The sequence below is a fragment of the Brachyhypopomus gauderio genome, chromosome 15, assembly GCF_052324685.1.
Source record: "Brachyhypopomus gauderio isolate BG-103 chromosome 15, BGAUD_0.2, whole genome shotgun sequence".
Classification (NCBI taxonomy): domain Eukaryota; kingdom Metazoa; phylum Chordata; class Actinopteri; order Gymnotiformes; family Hypopomidae; genus Brachyhypopomus; species Brachyhypopomus gauderio.
Genome location: NC_135225.1, coordinates 7,709,834 through 7,723,574, shown reverse-complemented (window position 1 = coordinate 7,723,574; position 13,741 = coordinate 7,709,834). Strand labels below are relative to the sequence as shown.

At 44.9% G+C, this 13,741-nt stretch overlaps 1 protein-coding gene across 1 annotated transcript in view; it reads left to right on the top strand.

The window, feature by feature from the left end:
- Positions 1–2,563: 2,563 nt before the first annotated feature.
- Positions 2,564–13,741, top strand: part of bcl11aa (BCL11 transcription factor A a) — a 51,370-nt gene continuing 40,192 nt past the window's right edge. The window contains exons 1-2 of the mRNA XM_076973802.1: positions 2,564–3,059; positions 6,834–7,169. Coding sequence (XP_076829917.1) covers positions 3,005–3,059; positions 6,834–7,169 — 391 coding nt within the window. The 5' untranslated portion in view covers positions 2,564–3,004. The remainder of the gene's footprint in view (positions 3,060–6,833; positions 7,170–13,741) is intronic.

The following is a 13,741-nucleotide window of genomic DNA, read 5'->3' as shown; positions in this document are numbered from 1 at the left end:
AACTAAAACAGTATACTTTTAGACTATAATTATCGTTAAAATGAAAATTGATGTAAAACAGTCTCCAGACGTTCACAGGTTCCATGCCCAGGGCCTCGTGAACCTTGTGAAGTGTATTCATGAAGCACAGATCAGTCATTGCGTGTTCTGCTCCCCCCCCCCTCTCTCTCACACACGCACGCGCGCGCACACACACACACACACACACACACACACACACACACACACACACACACACACACACACACACGCACGCTCACGTGCGCTAGGCGAGATGAATATTCCAATACATTTACGAATAACGCGTGAGTGATGTATGTCGGGCTCCGTCGCGGTGTGTTGAGATTTGCGATCCTTCTTTTTCTGTGCGGGTTCGTCTGCCCGATACTCACTTTGCTTTGATCTGTGTCCGACGTAAAGAAGATGGGTAGCGTTAGAAGGACGAAAAAAACGGAAAGAGTGGGGAGTGTGCGGAGGTGAAGGTTAGTGTTCTCTGTTAGGAACTGCGTGGGGATGCTGAAAGATGTTAGTACAAACACTTGATGCAGTTGTCACGGTTGAAAGCAGTCGGTTGTTGGTTGGAATATGATCTGCAGGGTAACATATAACATGCATATCACGAGCCCCTACCGGTCCTTCCGCGCACACCACCGAAGTTTCCACAATACGGTAAAGTTATTTAAAACGTCAACATGGCAGAAAGTCTAAACATTATACATTTGCTTGTTAGGCAAATGTAGTGATGCTTGGGGTGATGAGATATTTTTGAGCGGCTGACGAAGCATATTTATTTAATTGAATAGAGACATTCCTTGTACGACTGTACATCACCTGTTTAACTTTACCAGCTCCAAACAACAACCAACACTGTGTTCCGAAGAACTCTAACTCGCTTTCTGAACAGGTATCACCATACACAAGTTCCCGTTTGCCAGAACAAGTTGTGCTTCGTCTGTTTCAGCCAAGCGTAAAACACATAATATGAGACGGAGTGAGAATTTTTACAGGAAGCAAAGCTGTATTACTTTCAATGCTGCCGACAGACACGACACCACAACACCACAAGACTAGTGCACTTAGGCTGTCGAGTTAAAAACAGAAACACCAAACATAGTCTAGTCCCACTGGTGTTAAACACACTTGTTTTTGTATGTACCATTTACCTTATGGGTTCTAAAATGAGAAAACACACTGTCACAGTCACACTATCACATATGACACAAAAGCGTTGTAACGCACCTTAAAAACGAATGCACCAAATTCATAAGGTCACATTACATTAATTGTCTGTCTTGCGTAACGAGCGTCTGTCCATCCGGTGACAGGTTCGGACGGGGCTTGACACTCCGTAGCTGATACAGACGAAACAAACTACCACGCACTAACAAACCGATCGATATTTGTCCAAAACGGAAGACACCAAACGTAGCCTGGAAAACATTTTCACTCACTCACTGGCCACACATTATCTCGTAGATTGGACCTCCATCCCAGCTCCTTTCACTCCCAGAGTCCTATTGATCTCACCCTTCCCCGCATACCGTCCCCGCGCGCTCGGCTACTCGCTGCTGTGATTCTCGCTCGCGCGCGCTAGTCTGTTCCTACTTCAACTACTGCAGGGATGCGCGTCTCGTCCTCCCACCTCGTGCACGGAACCGCTCTTGTCATCGCTTTTGTTATACGCTTGATGTCTCTGTGCGCATTTGGAGCGCGTCTGCATCTTGATGTTTTGAGCGTCTTATAGCCAAATGCGCTCGGTGTTGAAAGGCTACACAAATACCCTCCCCCATGCCATTCTGACCCGAACACATCTGAAACTTATTACCCCGGCCCCCTTTTTAGTGGGCCGCTCCCCTGATGTATTCGTCACTCTGTTATGTTTTTAAAAACTACACTTGTGTAGTATTTAAGTCCCACCTACATCTTTCGCGAGAACTGTGAGTACGTTTCCAATTATAGGCTACTTGACGGGTGTCCCTCAAAGGCGGAATGTGCTCGTTTATAGGGGGATTCTGCAGCACAGGTCTGGGTCACAACGCGCTCCTCCGATATCTCGCTGTTTCAAGGTTCAGCCTCCGTGTGCCCTCGCCCGGAACCTGTCTGTCCTGTTCACGCAACCTGATCGTTTCGCGCTTACTGTTTTGTTTTTGTGCAGGTTCACCCTCTGCACACTCCAGTCTGACCATGATTTAAATGTGTGTTTCGGGTACTCTGTTCTTCCTCAGTCGACCTGATCAATGTCCACTGAAGCAGCTTATATTAAAGGTTTCTCTCCCCCTCCCCTTGCATATCGCATGTCCAGCCCCCCCTGAATCTCATGTCCATTGGCTTTTCGTGGTCCGTGTTCCTACGTCCACCCCCTAGACACACACACACACACACACACACACACACACACACACACACACACACACACACACACACACACACGGGCGCGTGCGCGCGCACACACACACACACACACACACTGCTTGCTGCTTTCATTAAACACCTCTCTCTCTCGTGCGCGCTCCGTCTCTCTCTCTCTCTCTCTCTCTCTCTCTCTCTCTCTCTCTCTCTCTCTCTCTCTCTCTCTCTCGCCTCTTGTCCGGCCCCCTGATCTTTCTGTCCATTGGCTTCTCCGGGTCTATTTTTCATGTCCAGCCCCTAATGAGTGTCCATTGGTTTTGTTATTTCCACTCCCTCCTCCCACTCCCCGGCTTTGCCCTGCCCATGTTTTGTATGTCTGTGTCCATCCATCTCCTGACGTTCAAGTTCGCAGGGACGTCACGTCCGCACTTGAACTTGCAGCTCAGGGGGGCTTTTGCCATTTTTTCATCTCTCTCTCTCTCTTTTCAAAAAAGCCATGACGGCTATCCCACAATCCATCTTCCCTGCGCCATCTTTGTATTATTTCTAATTTATTTTGGATGTCAAAGGCATTGATGAAGATATTTTCTCTGGAGTCTCCCTTCTAACCCGGCTCTCCCGATGTGAACCGAGCTGAAAGCCACCACCAACCACCATGTCTCGCCGCAAGCAAGGCAAACCCCAGCACTTAAGCAAACGGGATTTCTCGCGTAAGTAAAGAAAATGTATTGTGTACTCCTTACCCTCACCTTTTCTTGGTCCAGTGTGTAATATTGAGTAAAACGGGGAATTAAAACAGTTACGAGAAGAGTAAGAGAGTGAAGGCGCAGTGGACACTGGACACAGAAGATCGTGGTCAAGTGGACTTCACCGAGGAGCGTCGCCAGCGTTTCCTTTATGAAATACCATTACGCGTACCTTCATCTACTAAAAGTCGATAGAAAAGTTTTGTTTTCGTCCACATACGGCCTCTGTGAAATCCGGAGAAGTTTATAGCGATAGTTTCTTTAAACGTGCCTTGGCGTCTGTGCCCCCGTGGCTCTGACCACCTATGATCCGGTACCGGACCGTGGTAGGTGTGCATGCTCCAGCTTGGCTGTTATCTCCTGGAATATACCCTAACACTGCCTGTGAGCCATCCTGGGCAGGATTTCCCCCCTCTCGCACTATTTTTGGAAGATTTTCAAAAAGTGGAAGTGGATTTTGATTGGGAAAAATCTCGTGTCCGACTGTTTACAAGCGCCGCGTGTGCGTGCTACTCGGCGCCAGCAGCGCAGAATCGGAACCGTTTCCCATATTCCGAACGAACCGTGTGCATTGGATCGTCTATATTCAAGTAGCTCATATGTTTATATTTCTATATTTTAAGTTTAAAGTGTGTAGTTTTATTAAGAAAGCCTGTTAACGTTGAGCTTTCGTCAAAAGTAACAGGAACACGGTTCAGTCACCAGTGTTTTGAATGAATACTCTGCGCCGATCATTCGGTTTCAATTAAAGTATTTATTCATGGCCGTGACCTGAAGTTAAAACAACATTGTTTTGTTTGAGTATCAAAATTTAATTCTGGCTCTTAAAATAAATAAAAAAACGAGCGACATGCTTTCTGTATTTAAAAAAGGCAAAAATATTCCATGGGCTCTGTTTTTATACATAGTCCATCAAAAACTGCTCGCAAACGTTGGTTGGGAATCGTGCTGTTGTAAAAAGTAGGCCTATTTCACATTTTATACACCCAAACGCCTGCTCGGAGCATGGCGAAAAACAATTCAAAACGACAAAAATATTGTTATTTTCCTCGCTCGGTTTTATTAGACAATATCAAGCCTCAGAAGTATTAGGGCATCTTTTATTTGACAAACACGCTTGACACAAATCCCACGTTGTTGTAACATTGTAACGTATCGTGTAACGTTATTGGGTTTCCACACACAGGCTGTTGGTTTTCAGCGCTCTCTCCAAGTTTCTCTCCATTACTGGTGTGACACCAGTCGCTAGGAGGCAGGCTACGATCACAAACTGGAAATGAACTTGAACCTGATCAATTTTACCGCCACCTCTATCTACATATTTGACGATAGATTTGGAAGAGAGAAACGTTTCATGCACACCGTAACCGTTTTCAAACATTTTCCCGCCCGGAACAAAGTGCGTTATTTAATAAATTGCACGTGAAATCTTAATACGTGGTGTGCTGAAAAGATACGTGCATAGGCTGTGCTTAAATTACACAAACTTAACCAACAAAATCCGTTTTGGTATGAGGACAGAATGTTTGACTGTTAAAACCGAACACTGATTATACACGGAAATATAGCCAAAGTTTTATTAGAAATATAAAGCGAATATCTTAAACAAGTAGGCCTATGAGTAACAAACATTTAAAATGGTTTAAGCATTCTTTAATTTCCTCTCGCTAAATGAACAGCTTTGAGTACATTTTCGAAAATCGAGCTAGCATATATTTTCTGACTATTTTCTAATTCTAATGGGGTTTAAATAAAATCGCGCAATTAAACAACTGAATGCTAAAAGTTGCATAGATTTTGTCTGATACGTTTTCAGACCAGATGAGTGTCTGATATATACTGGTTAGTTTAATATGTATTAGTTTGATATAAGCCAGTTTAAACACCTTTGTTCAAAACACTAGGCAGTTTAGATCGTAGGGTTTTTTTAGTTCAGTCGATGGCAGTTCCAGTGCAAGATCTTGCATTTGTAGGAAAGGAGATATCACCGGACTAGTTATTCTTTTGTAAATTGCACGAAAGGCATCTTAATCACGAACAGTGAACATGTTGAGTAAACATATTCAATTACTCAATATTGATTATATCCACTATAATTTATGATTGTCTTTATTGGGAATGAGACAAGTTCAAATACACCAGTCAAGTAAATTTATGGATATATGCATTTATTTGAATCAGAATCCGAATTAAAAGGAGCGTGCAGTTAGGCTGTCAAGGAAATGACGATAACCTCATGTAACAGATTAAAAGCTATAGAATAAAGTGGTTTTTAATTTCGCGTGGAATCAGATGTCTGACAACACATTTACTCTAACATTTCTTCATGGTTTATTTCCACTTCAGTAGCCTAAATTAGGGATCAGGGTTTGTTTGCTTGTGCATAGTATGAGCTCAGACGATCAGATTTGTTAACCCCCGCGCCTAACTCAGGACTGTTGAATAACCCCCGCGGTTCTCATGAATGGACTCAAATCTAAAGCAGTAGTGTATGGACAAGGCGTATTTATTACCTGCTATCATTTAGTCCTCGCTGGAGCGCACATGTGGTATACGTTTGTGACCACGTCTCCGAGTTATTTCACATTCCACCCACTCATATGCACTTCAGGTTAACCCAGTTATTTTAACGTTAGGTTCAAAAGATCCCAACGCTTAAAAACCAAATATATCTATCTATCTATCTATCTATCTATCTATCTATCTATCTATCTATCTATCTATCTATCTGTCTGTCTGTCTGTCTGTCTGTCTGTCTGTCTGTCTGTCTGTCTGTCTGTCTGTCTGTCTATCTATCTATCTATCTATCTATCTATCTATCTATCTATCTATCTATCTATCTATCTATCTATCTATCTAATCTAAAATTAAAATCTATGTTTTGAGTGTTTTTAAAGTTCATTAATGTAACGTGTTGTGAAGGTCAAGTTTAGATCTGGCAGGCTCACATCGTACTTTAACCCCTGTGCCAAGATTAAGGGGGCGAGGATCACAGACCGCTGCTATTGCCTGTCCAGTTTTGCAGTATCCTTACACATTGCTCCCATCCCCTGCCTCACCGACTGTTAGTACAGAGATATAGCATGCTGTAGGAAACTTTATCTTGAGTCTAAAGCTGCTGATGTCAATTATGAAGAAATAAAAGTGACGCGCCGGAAAGAGGTCCGCCAAGCTGTTTGCATAGTCCACACTTGTGTTAACGACGTTTAAATGGATTTTTCTTTAGACGTGTGCGCGGCATTATTGAGAGAGCGGCTGCGAAGAATTTAGGCACTCTCAACTTTGTTGGAAAAGAAAAGTAACACCCAAGCTAACTCGGGTGGCATTTATAAATAGATTATTATTTTTTTTATATACTTCAAAATAAAAGACGTTGTCTCCTGTATATACTTATTGTTACTTTAAAACGTAGGATGCATCCTATAATTTGACAAGGATGCAAATGATTTTTATTTAAATTGAAAGTATTACACATTTTAATAATTAGATTTGTACAGAGAGTCCAGAAGATAGAATTCGAAGGGAAATCTAATTCTCAAGATGATGATCTGATTGTGTATAGATGACTGTGTAGAATAATCACTGCAAAGATAGCAATCTATTATATTTCCTTGAAATGTTTTCTTAGTCATATTGGCCATGTTCATCAGAACCCCCCCCCTAATCTGTGATTTTCTCTCTTCCCTGTCTGTCTCTCTCCTTCCTCGTGTTCACACGACGCTGCTTTTCCGTGAGCAGCCGAGCCCCTGTCATCCGTGGTCTCGGAGGAGAGGCAGGAGCAACACGGGCTGGTCCAAGTCACTCCGGAAGGGGACCAGGACCTTCTTACCTGTGGCCAGTGTCAGATGAACTTCCCTCTGGGGGATATCCTAATTTTTATTGAGCACAAAAGAAAGCAATGCAGTGGTACACTGTGCATGGACAAGGCAGTGGATAAGCCCCCCTCTCCCTCGCATGGGGAGCTGAGGAGAGCTTCCAACCCTGTGGAGGTGGGCGTCCAGGTCACACCGGAGGACGACGACTGCTTGTCGACGTCATCTCGAGGAATCTGTCCAAAACAGGAGAACATTACAGGTAAACACATAGTTCCAAAAGCTTCAGTCGTCTGAAGGGAAGCACATGAATGGGGAAGTAAACGCTTTGGTTGCATGCTGTGTGTGTGTGTGTGTGTGTGTGTGTGTGTTTTTGTGTGTGCGTGGGTGTCCATGTGTGGGTGGCTGTGTATGTTAGGGACTTCTGTGATGCACACGTTTTACACTGTAAGGGGATGTGTAGGCCACATATCACACACACATGTTCTCCCTCCGTGGGGTTTCTCATCCATAGCTCTGGAGACACATATCAGAATGCTGAATATTTACGAGGCGCGGGGTGGGAGGGATGGGGCGTATATATCACAGCATTGCATGACTCTGTTAGAGGCCAGAGATGAAGAAAAAAATTCTTTGTTCTGATTTATTATCTAGATCTCATCGCAGTTTGGAATCAGACTGGCTCTTACTCTGCACTTTGACTGGGTGGGATTTTGTTAATTAAAGTCAGTCTTGCCATATACATCACATATCTAAGCCATGGGCTGGATGCTTATTTTGGCACATGAGAGTTTCTCCTTTCAGATATCCTCGGTCTCCCTGAGCAGCTAAACAGTTAACCTTGCACAGGTGTTACCCATTCAGTCTAGTTTGATGGAGATGTTTCCCCCCTAATCAAATCTAAGTCGGTGGTGAAGTCACCCATCCAGACATGACTTCAGGTTGCCATTTTGTGATTGGCCAAAACAGATCATCTCAAGAGAAGGGCAGGGCCCCAGCAAGAGAGAGAGAGAGAGAGAGAGAGAGAGAGAGAGAGAGAGAGAGAGAGAGAGAGAGAGAGAGAGAGAGAGAGAGAGAGAGAGAGAGAAGGAGCAAGGGATGAGTTGGTAGCTGGAGGGATGGTTGGAGGAGGTAGTTGTGTGACAGGAGAGCCCATCTCCTCCGTGTGTGTCCACAGGCCCGTGGGAAATGTCTCTCCACACTGCACATAGTCTCTCATGTGGTTTCCACAGATGCATCTTGATTTCATTGTGGTTTTTACACGGCCACATCTTATCCGTATAAATGTATGCCTGTGCCTTTTCACTTTCTGGCCAAAATTGAAAAAAAAGGACGAAAAGGAAATAGAAGGCCATTCAGTTATTTTTGGATGTTAAGGGACAGTCACTTATTTAAAGAGTCTTAACACCACTAATTATTTGTTTTAGTTTGTGCGTATTTTAATTAGAGTGTGTTTCAGTGGTTGACTTCCTGCACAAAATAAGGCATGGGAAAATATGAAATACTGCTACAGAGACAAAGAACCAAACAAGACAGTTTATCACTTTGATTGTAAACAACCTTAAAAAAGAAAAGTCTGGAATCTGGTGTGTTAAAATGTGACCCAAGGTAGTCATAATTCTCCCGGTGCCTTGAGTAGCTAACTTTGGTGAAGTAAGCCATTCTTGCGCTCTGTGTAACATTAGAGATGCGCGCTCGGTGGCGTGTGTGTGTGTGTGTGTTTCTGTGTGTCTGCGTTTGTGCATGTGTCTATGTGTCTGGGGCTGCTTGAGGTGATTTAGAGAGAGCGTTTGTGGAGAACTGGGTAAAAGGGAGTGGGTGTCTCCAGCCTTCCCGGGCCTGGCCTCCCTTTGGCCCGTCCTGGCGTCAGCAGGATCAGGTTCGGGGACGTGCCTGGGCTCGCTCCGGTCCGTCCCCAGGCCTGGGACACACTGCTTCTGTTTCTACCCCTTCTAGTCACGGTGAAGCCACAGAATCCGAGGAAAGACCACAGTTCCAGGTGGTATGAGCAGAGATACATGGGTCATGTGATCTGCTGTGGTTTCCAGAGCTAGCACATGCATTAGATTGATTTAGGTTTTAATGGATAAGGGTGGTAAGCAGGGTCAGCTATGACTAGTTAACCCCTTTGTTTTAGAGATGTCCATGCCGCTGCAGCACAAATTATACAACCCCTTTATACACACTAGCTATCGCATACACGTCTCTTGTTTCTGTCAGCCGCTAAACTGGGTTATTAAACTCATTTACATCATAATGTAGCAGGGTTCAGCTGATAGCGTTGGGTCACTGGTGTTATGTGCGCTTGTTATGTTTTAAAACCGTTTTGAGGGAAGGACCTTAGCATTTTCTCTGTATGTTATTGATTGTAGAGCCATGACAGGTCAAAAGAGATATTAATTGGCCATTTTACAGATTGTTTTAGACATAATATCTTCAAGGTTAGATATGACTATAGCTTAGCTTACAGTGAACATAAATGCAAGAGTAGTGTTGGTGAACTGGAGAAATGTTAACAGCAAAGGTAAAATACAAGCTTGCATTCAGACTGGAGAAAACTATTCTTATTCTAAATATAATTACTATGAGAATTATTGCTGTTGTTGTTTTAGGTGTTGCTGTCTTTGTATTATGCTTTATTTTAGGAAGAGCATTGACAGAGTATTAACTTGATAGTTGCAGAGTGTTGTTCAACACCACCAAACATGGTGAGCTGCAGGGAGTGATGTAACACTACAATCTCCATATAGAGCAGCTCAGTGAGACGAAAGGCAGTACCTGTCACACTGGAATGGGACTTACTGTATGTGTGTGTGTACATGAAAAGAAGTAGTGGAGGTGTGTGTGTGTGTGTGTGTGTGTGTGTGTGTGTGTATGTGTGTGAGCACTGTCCCAAATAGGCCGTGTATCCTGCTTAGGGGCCCATGCAGGACTATAGCGCTAATCGACTCTACAGCTCTCTCTTCTCCTCTCCTCTCCTCTCTTCTCTTCTCCTCTCCTCTCTCCTCTTCTCTGTGTCATCTTGATTTGAACTGTGGCACGTCCTGCTTAACCAGACCATTTTATTTTGTTAATCCCTAAATGAGATTATATGTCCAATCCCGAGATTCACTGGTAGAGTTGGTAAAAATGAAGGCAGGTTGTCAAAAGTAGGCAGTGCTTTATTCTTACTCATCCACTCAGTTTCTAACAGTAATAATGTGAGATTGTTGCCTGTCTTCTGTTGTCAGAATCACTTCTTTCATTCTTTGATGCACAATGACTTTAGAAAAATTGCAAAAAAAATATGCAAATAATATCCCGCAGTCTCCTGTTTTGAGACACATCGTCCAAAAATATGTCCAGATGACAGATTGAATTTGCATTGGCTATGAGTATGTGGCCATTTGGACTGGTGAACTGTTTTAACAGGCAGTTTTCAAGACGCCTGCCATGGTATCCCGTCACAAATTAGGACTGTTCTGCAATAGATCAACTGATCAGATCAGACGAGAGCTGCAGCCATGCAAAATGGACCTCAGTGCAGATAATTGTTTTTTAAATGGCCTTTGCGGGGACTGTGTTTCAATGCTTCCAGTTCTCTTTCTGTCTGTCTCTCTTTCTCTCTTTCTTTTTCGTTCTGCATATGGCTTTAGCTGTCAATGTAAATCAGGGGCATCCAATTAATACTGAATCAATTCCACTGTGTGTGATTGCCTGGCACATGAGCTGCCAGCAATTTTCTGCACCAAAGCGTGATCCGGATGAGTGGCAATTTGAGCGCTTTCCCCCCTTTTTTCCTTTATTGTCTCGTTTTGTCACCTAGCGTCTCAAGCATGGTCATGATCGTAATTCTCATCCAAACGCCAGCCTTCAGACTCCAGAGAGAAGCCTGGCACGGATCCGCCGGTATTGGCCTGTGCGGTCCAAAGGCAGGCGGCGGGGAAGGTGGTGCGTCTGCGTGCCGTTTGACCGTTTGCATGCGTCCGTGTACGTGGAGGCCCCGGGACGAATTATGGCCCGAACGGGAAGTGATGTACCGGCGTAGAGGTGCTCGGGAATGTGTGAATATGTGTGCGTGAGCCGAGTGGTCTTGTCATTTGGGAGCGTCAGGGCTCTTTTATCTACAGCAGGGCCAGGGCGCAGTGTGTGTCTGGTGCAGTACACTCACCTCCGAGCACACCACTCCACCCGTACCAGACGTTTGCAGTGTGCCCCCCCCCCCCCCCCCCCCCCCCCCCCCAACTGTCATGAAAATGAATGATCAGGAAGCTCCTCGCTGCAACACAAAGCCTGACATCAGTACTGCCGTCACAAGTATCTGAGAACGCTCTTGAATGAATCTGCACCTGAAATTGTCTTCACGGAAAATGTTTTTCATTTCGTGGCGTCGGTGTGATTGCACAGAACAGGGAGAAGCGAGCCTGTCCTCCTGTTTCAGAAACGGAGGCTGATTTCGTCAGCGTTGATTATGTACGTACTCGTACATGTACCTGCCATCTGTGCTATTCATGTTTGAATTACAACGTTAAAAATATAGCATGGCGTGTGTGAGAGTGAGTGAGACACACGGAGTGAGAGAAACGTCGTCCTGAGGGATGGGGCTTAATAACGGGGCATGATCATGTTTAATTCGGCTCTCCTGCAGCAGTTGGGTGCTTGGACGGGTCTCGTTCTGAGCATCGCTCACAGATGCATTGTGATCTCCCGCATCCTCGGCGCTGATTTGCATGATCCAGTCGCCTGTGTGCTGTGGGGGTGGATGGGCATCGCCTGCTCTCTTTTTTCATTTAATGGACCATGGCACACACATTTGTTGGCTTGTGAATTTTGTACTGCCTTTAAAATGAAAAAAAAAAAAGATAAATGAAACCCCTCCCCCAACACCCCACCAAAAAAAAAAGAAAAACAGAAGCATTGGTGTCTGTAAAAATAAAATAAAAAAAAACTAAGAAAGAAAAATCAAGCCGTTGTATTTTTATTTGTAAAATAATCCTGCATAATTTTTAATGTGTATGAACCTAAAAAAGAGAAATGGTGATTTTTGCTTTTGGAGTCTAAATTGTGGAATCATTGATGTTCTCGTTACCTGGTTTCGTGGCAAAAGGCAGCTTGCCGCAAACAAAGGTATTTAGCATCCAGACGGGCACTGCCTGGCGCAGTGCCACCCTCTCAGTCTCGCCACCGAGTGACGCTACTTCCCCGAGACCCTCCCACCGCGGGACAATGGCAGCGTCTGCGAGGAGAGGAGTGTCCCCCCCTTACCCATGTGGGGGGCTCTGCCCCTGAGCATGCTGTCTGAGTGCTTTGCTTTAAGGAAATAATAAAAAAAAGAGACCTCTGGTGTCGAACACTGGCAGAGAGCTGAGCTGTTGCTTTCTGTTGGTGAATAGACAGCGTTTACATCTGTCTAGGTAACTACCTTCCAGAGGTCTGCTGATGTTCCTTTCTGTTTAAAAGAAAGGGACAAGACTTGAGTTGTACTTTGGGTTGTTGTTGCCAGGCTTTTGTGTGTGTGTGTGTGTGTGTGTGTGTGTATGTGTGTGTGTGTGTGTGTGTGTGTGTGTGTGTGTGTGTGTGTGTGTGAGGGTGTACATGTGTGTGTACACGTGGTGGGCTGTGTGCAGACCCACCGGGCTCCGTTATATCGTAGCTCTCAAATTATGTCCGATGTCTTAGAGAATGTGTCCACAAAAAATGTTTATGTACTACAAAGTGTATTTATAAGTCCTGCGGATTACAGAGGGGACTTTTGGAAACACACGACAGTACTGTACAGAATTACTGTGCTGCGTTTGTGTGTGTGTGTGTGTGTGTGTGGTTGTCAGTGACTCTGTGTGTGACATTTGTTTGTGGTTACTGAAAGTGGTGTGTGCATGTGTGTGTGTTGGGGAGGGGGTGAGACGCAGGAGGAGATGAAAGGGGACGTGAATTGGCAGTGGTGTGGCAGGACATCCCCCGGTGGACGGTGCCAGAGAGGACCTGGCACGGAGCACGTCTGACAACTCGGCCCGGGATTCCGTCAGGGCTGCTTTACTACACTATTTACCTTTAGCATTTCACTGCACGCACGCACGCACGCACGTACTTTGAATTGATTTCATTTTCCTCATTTGGCGGCAGAAGCTTGCTATCAGAAACATATGACTGCCATTCTCTCCCCCGGCTTCTCCTGTCTGTATATATATTCATCTCCTCTTCTACTGTACATTATCTCTCTCTTTCTCTCTTCTCTTTCCCTGGCCCTCTCCTTCTCTCTCTGGTTTCCGAGGGCAGAGCTGTTGCTGTACTGAATATGCGAGGTCACCTTGACCAACGGTGCCACTCCTGTTCAGCTCCTGCCAGCCAAGACGCTCAATGCGATCAATTCATCTGGGCTCTAATGGTTACCAGCGGCAGAAGTCGAGTCTCCAGCAGACACCTTCAGGGCCGCTTTTTCTTCCGTTTCTCTTCTCATCTTCTCCTCTCCTTCCGTCTCCATTTCCCTCAGCAGACCCTGTAGAATACACAGCTACTCAGCAGGGATGAGGGTAGAAAGCTGGCTATCTGCGTAAGGTTAGCCAGTCATATAACTCCGATTAAACTGAGTGCACGATGGCCTATCCTTAAATCTGACTGATTTTAGCTAGATCACCTTCAGCAGTCAATACTCAGGCTAAAGATGCTTCCCCGCTCTGTGTAAGCCCACGACACCCCCCCCCCCCCCTTCCACATCTAAAAGGGAGCATGCCTAGATCGTGTGTGTGTGTGTGTGTGTGTGTGTGTGTGAAGCGCCTAGTTTCCTGCCTGCTGCTCTTGCGAGTACCGGACACTTGACAAGTCATTTCAAGGATTCCAGTGTGTGTATGTGTGTAT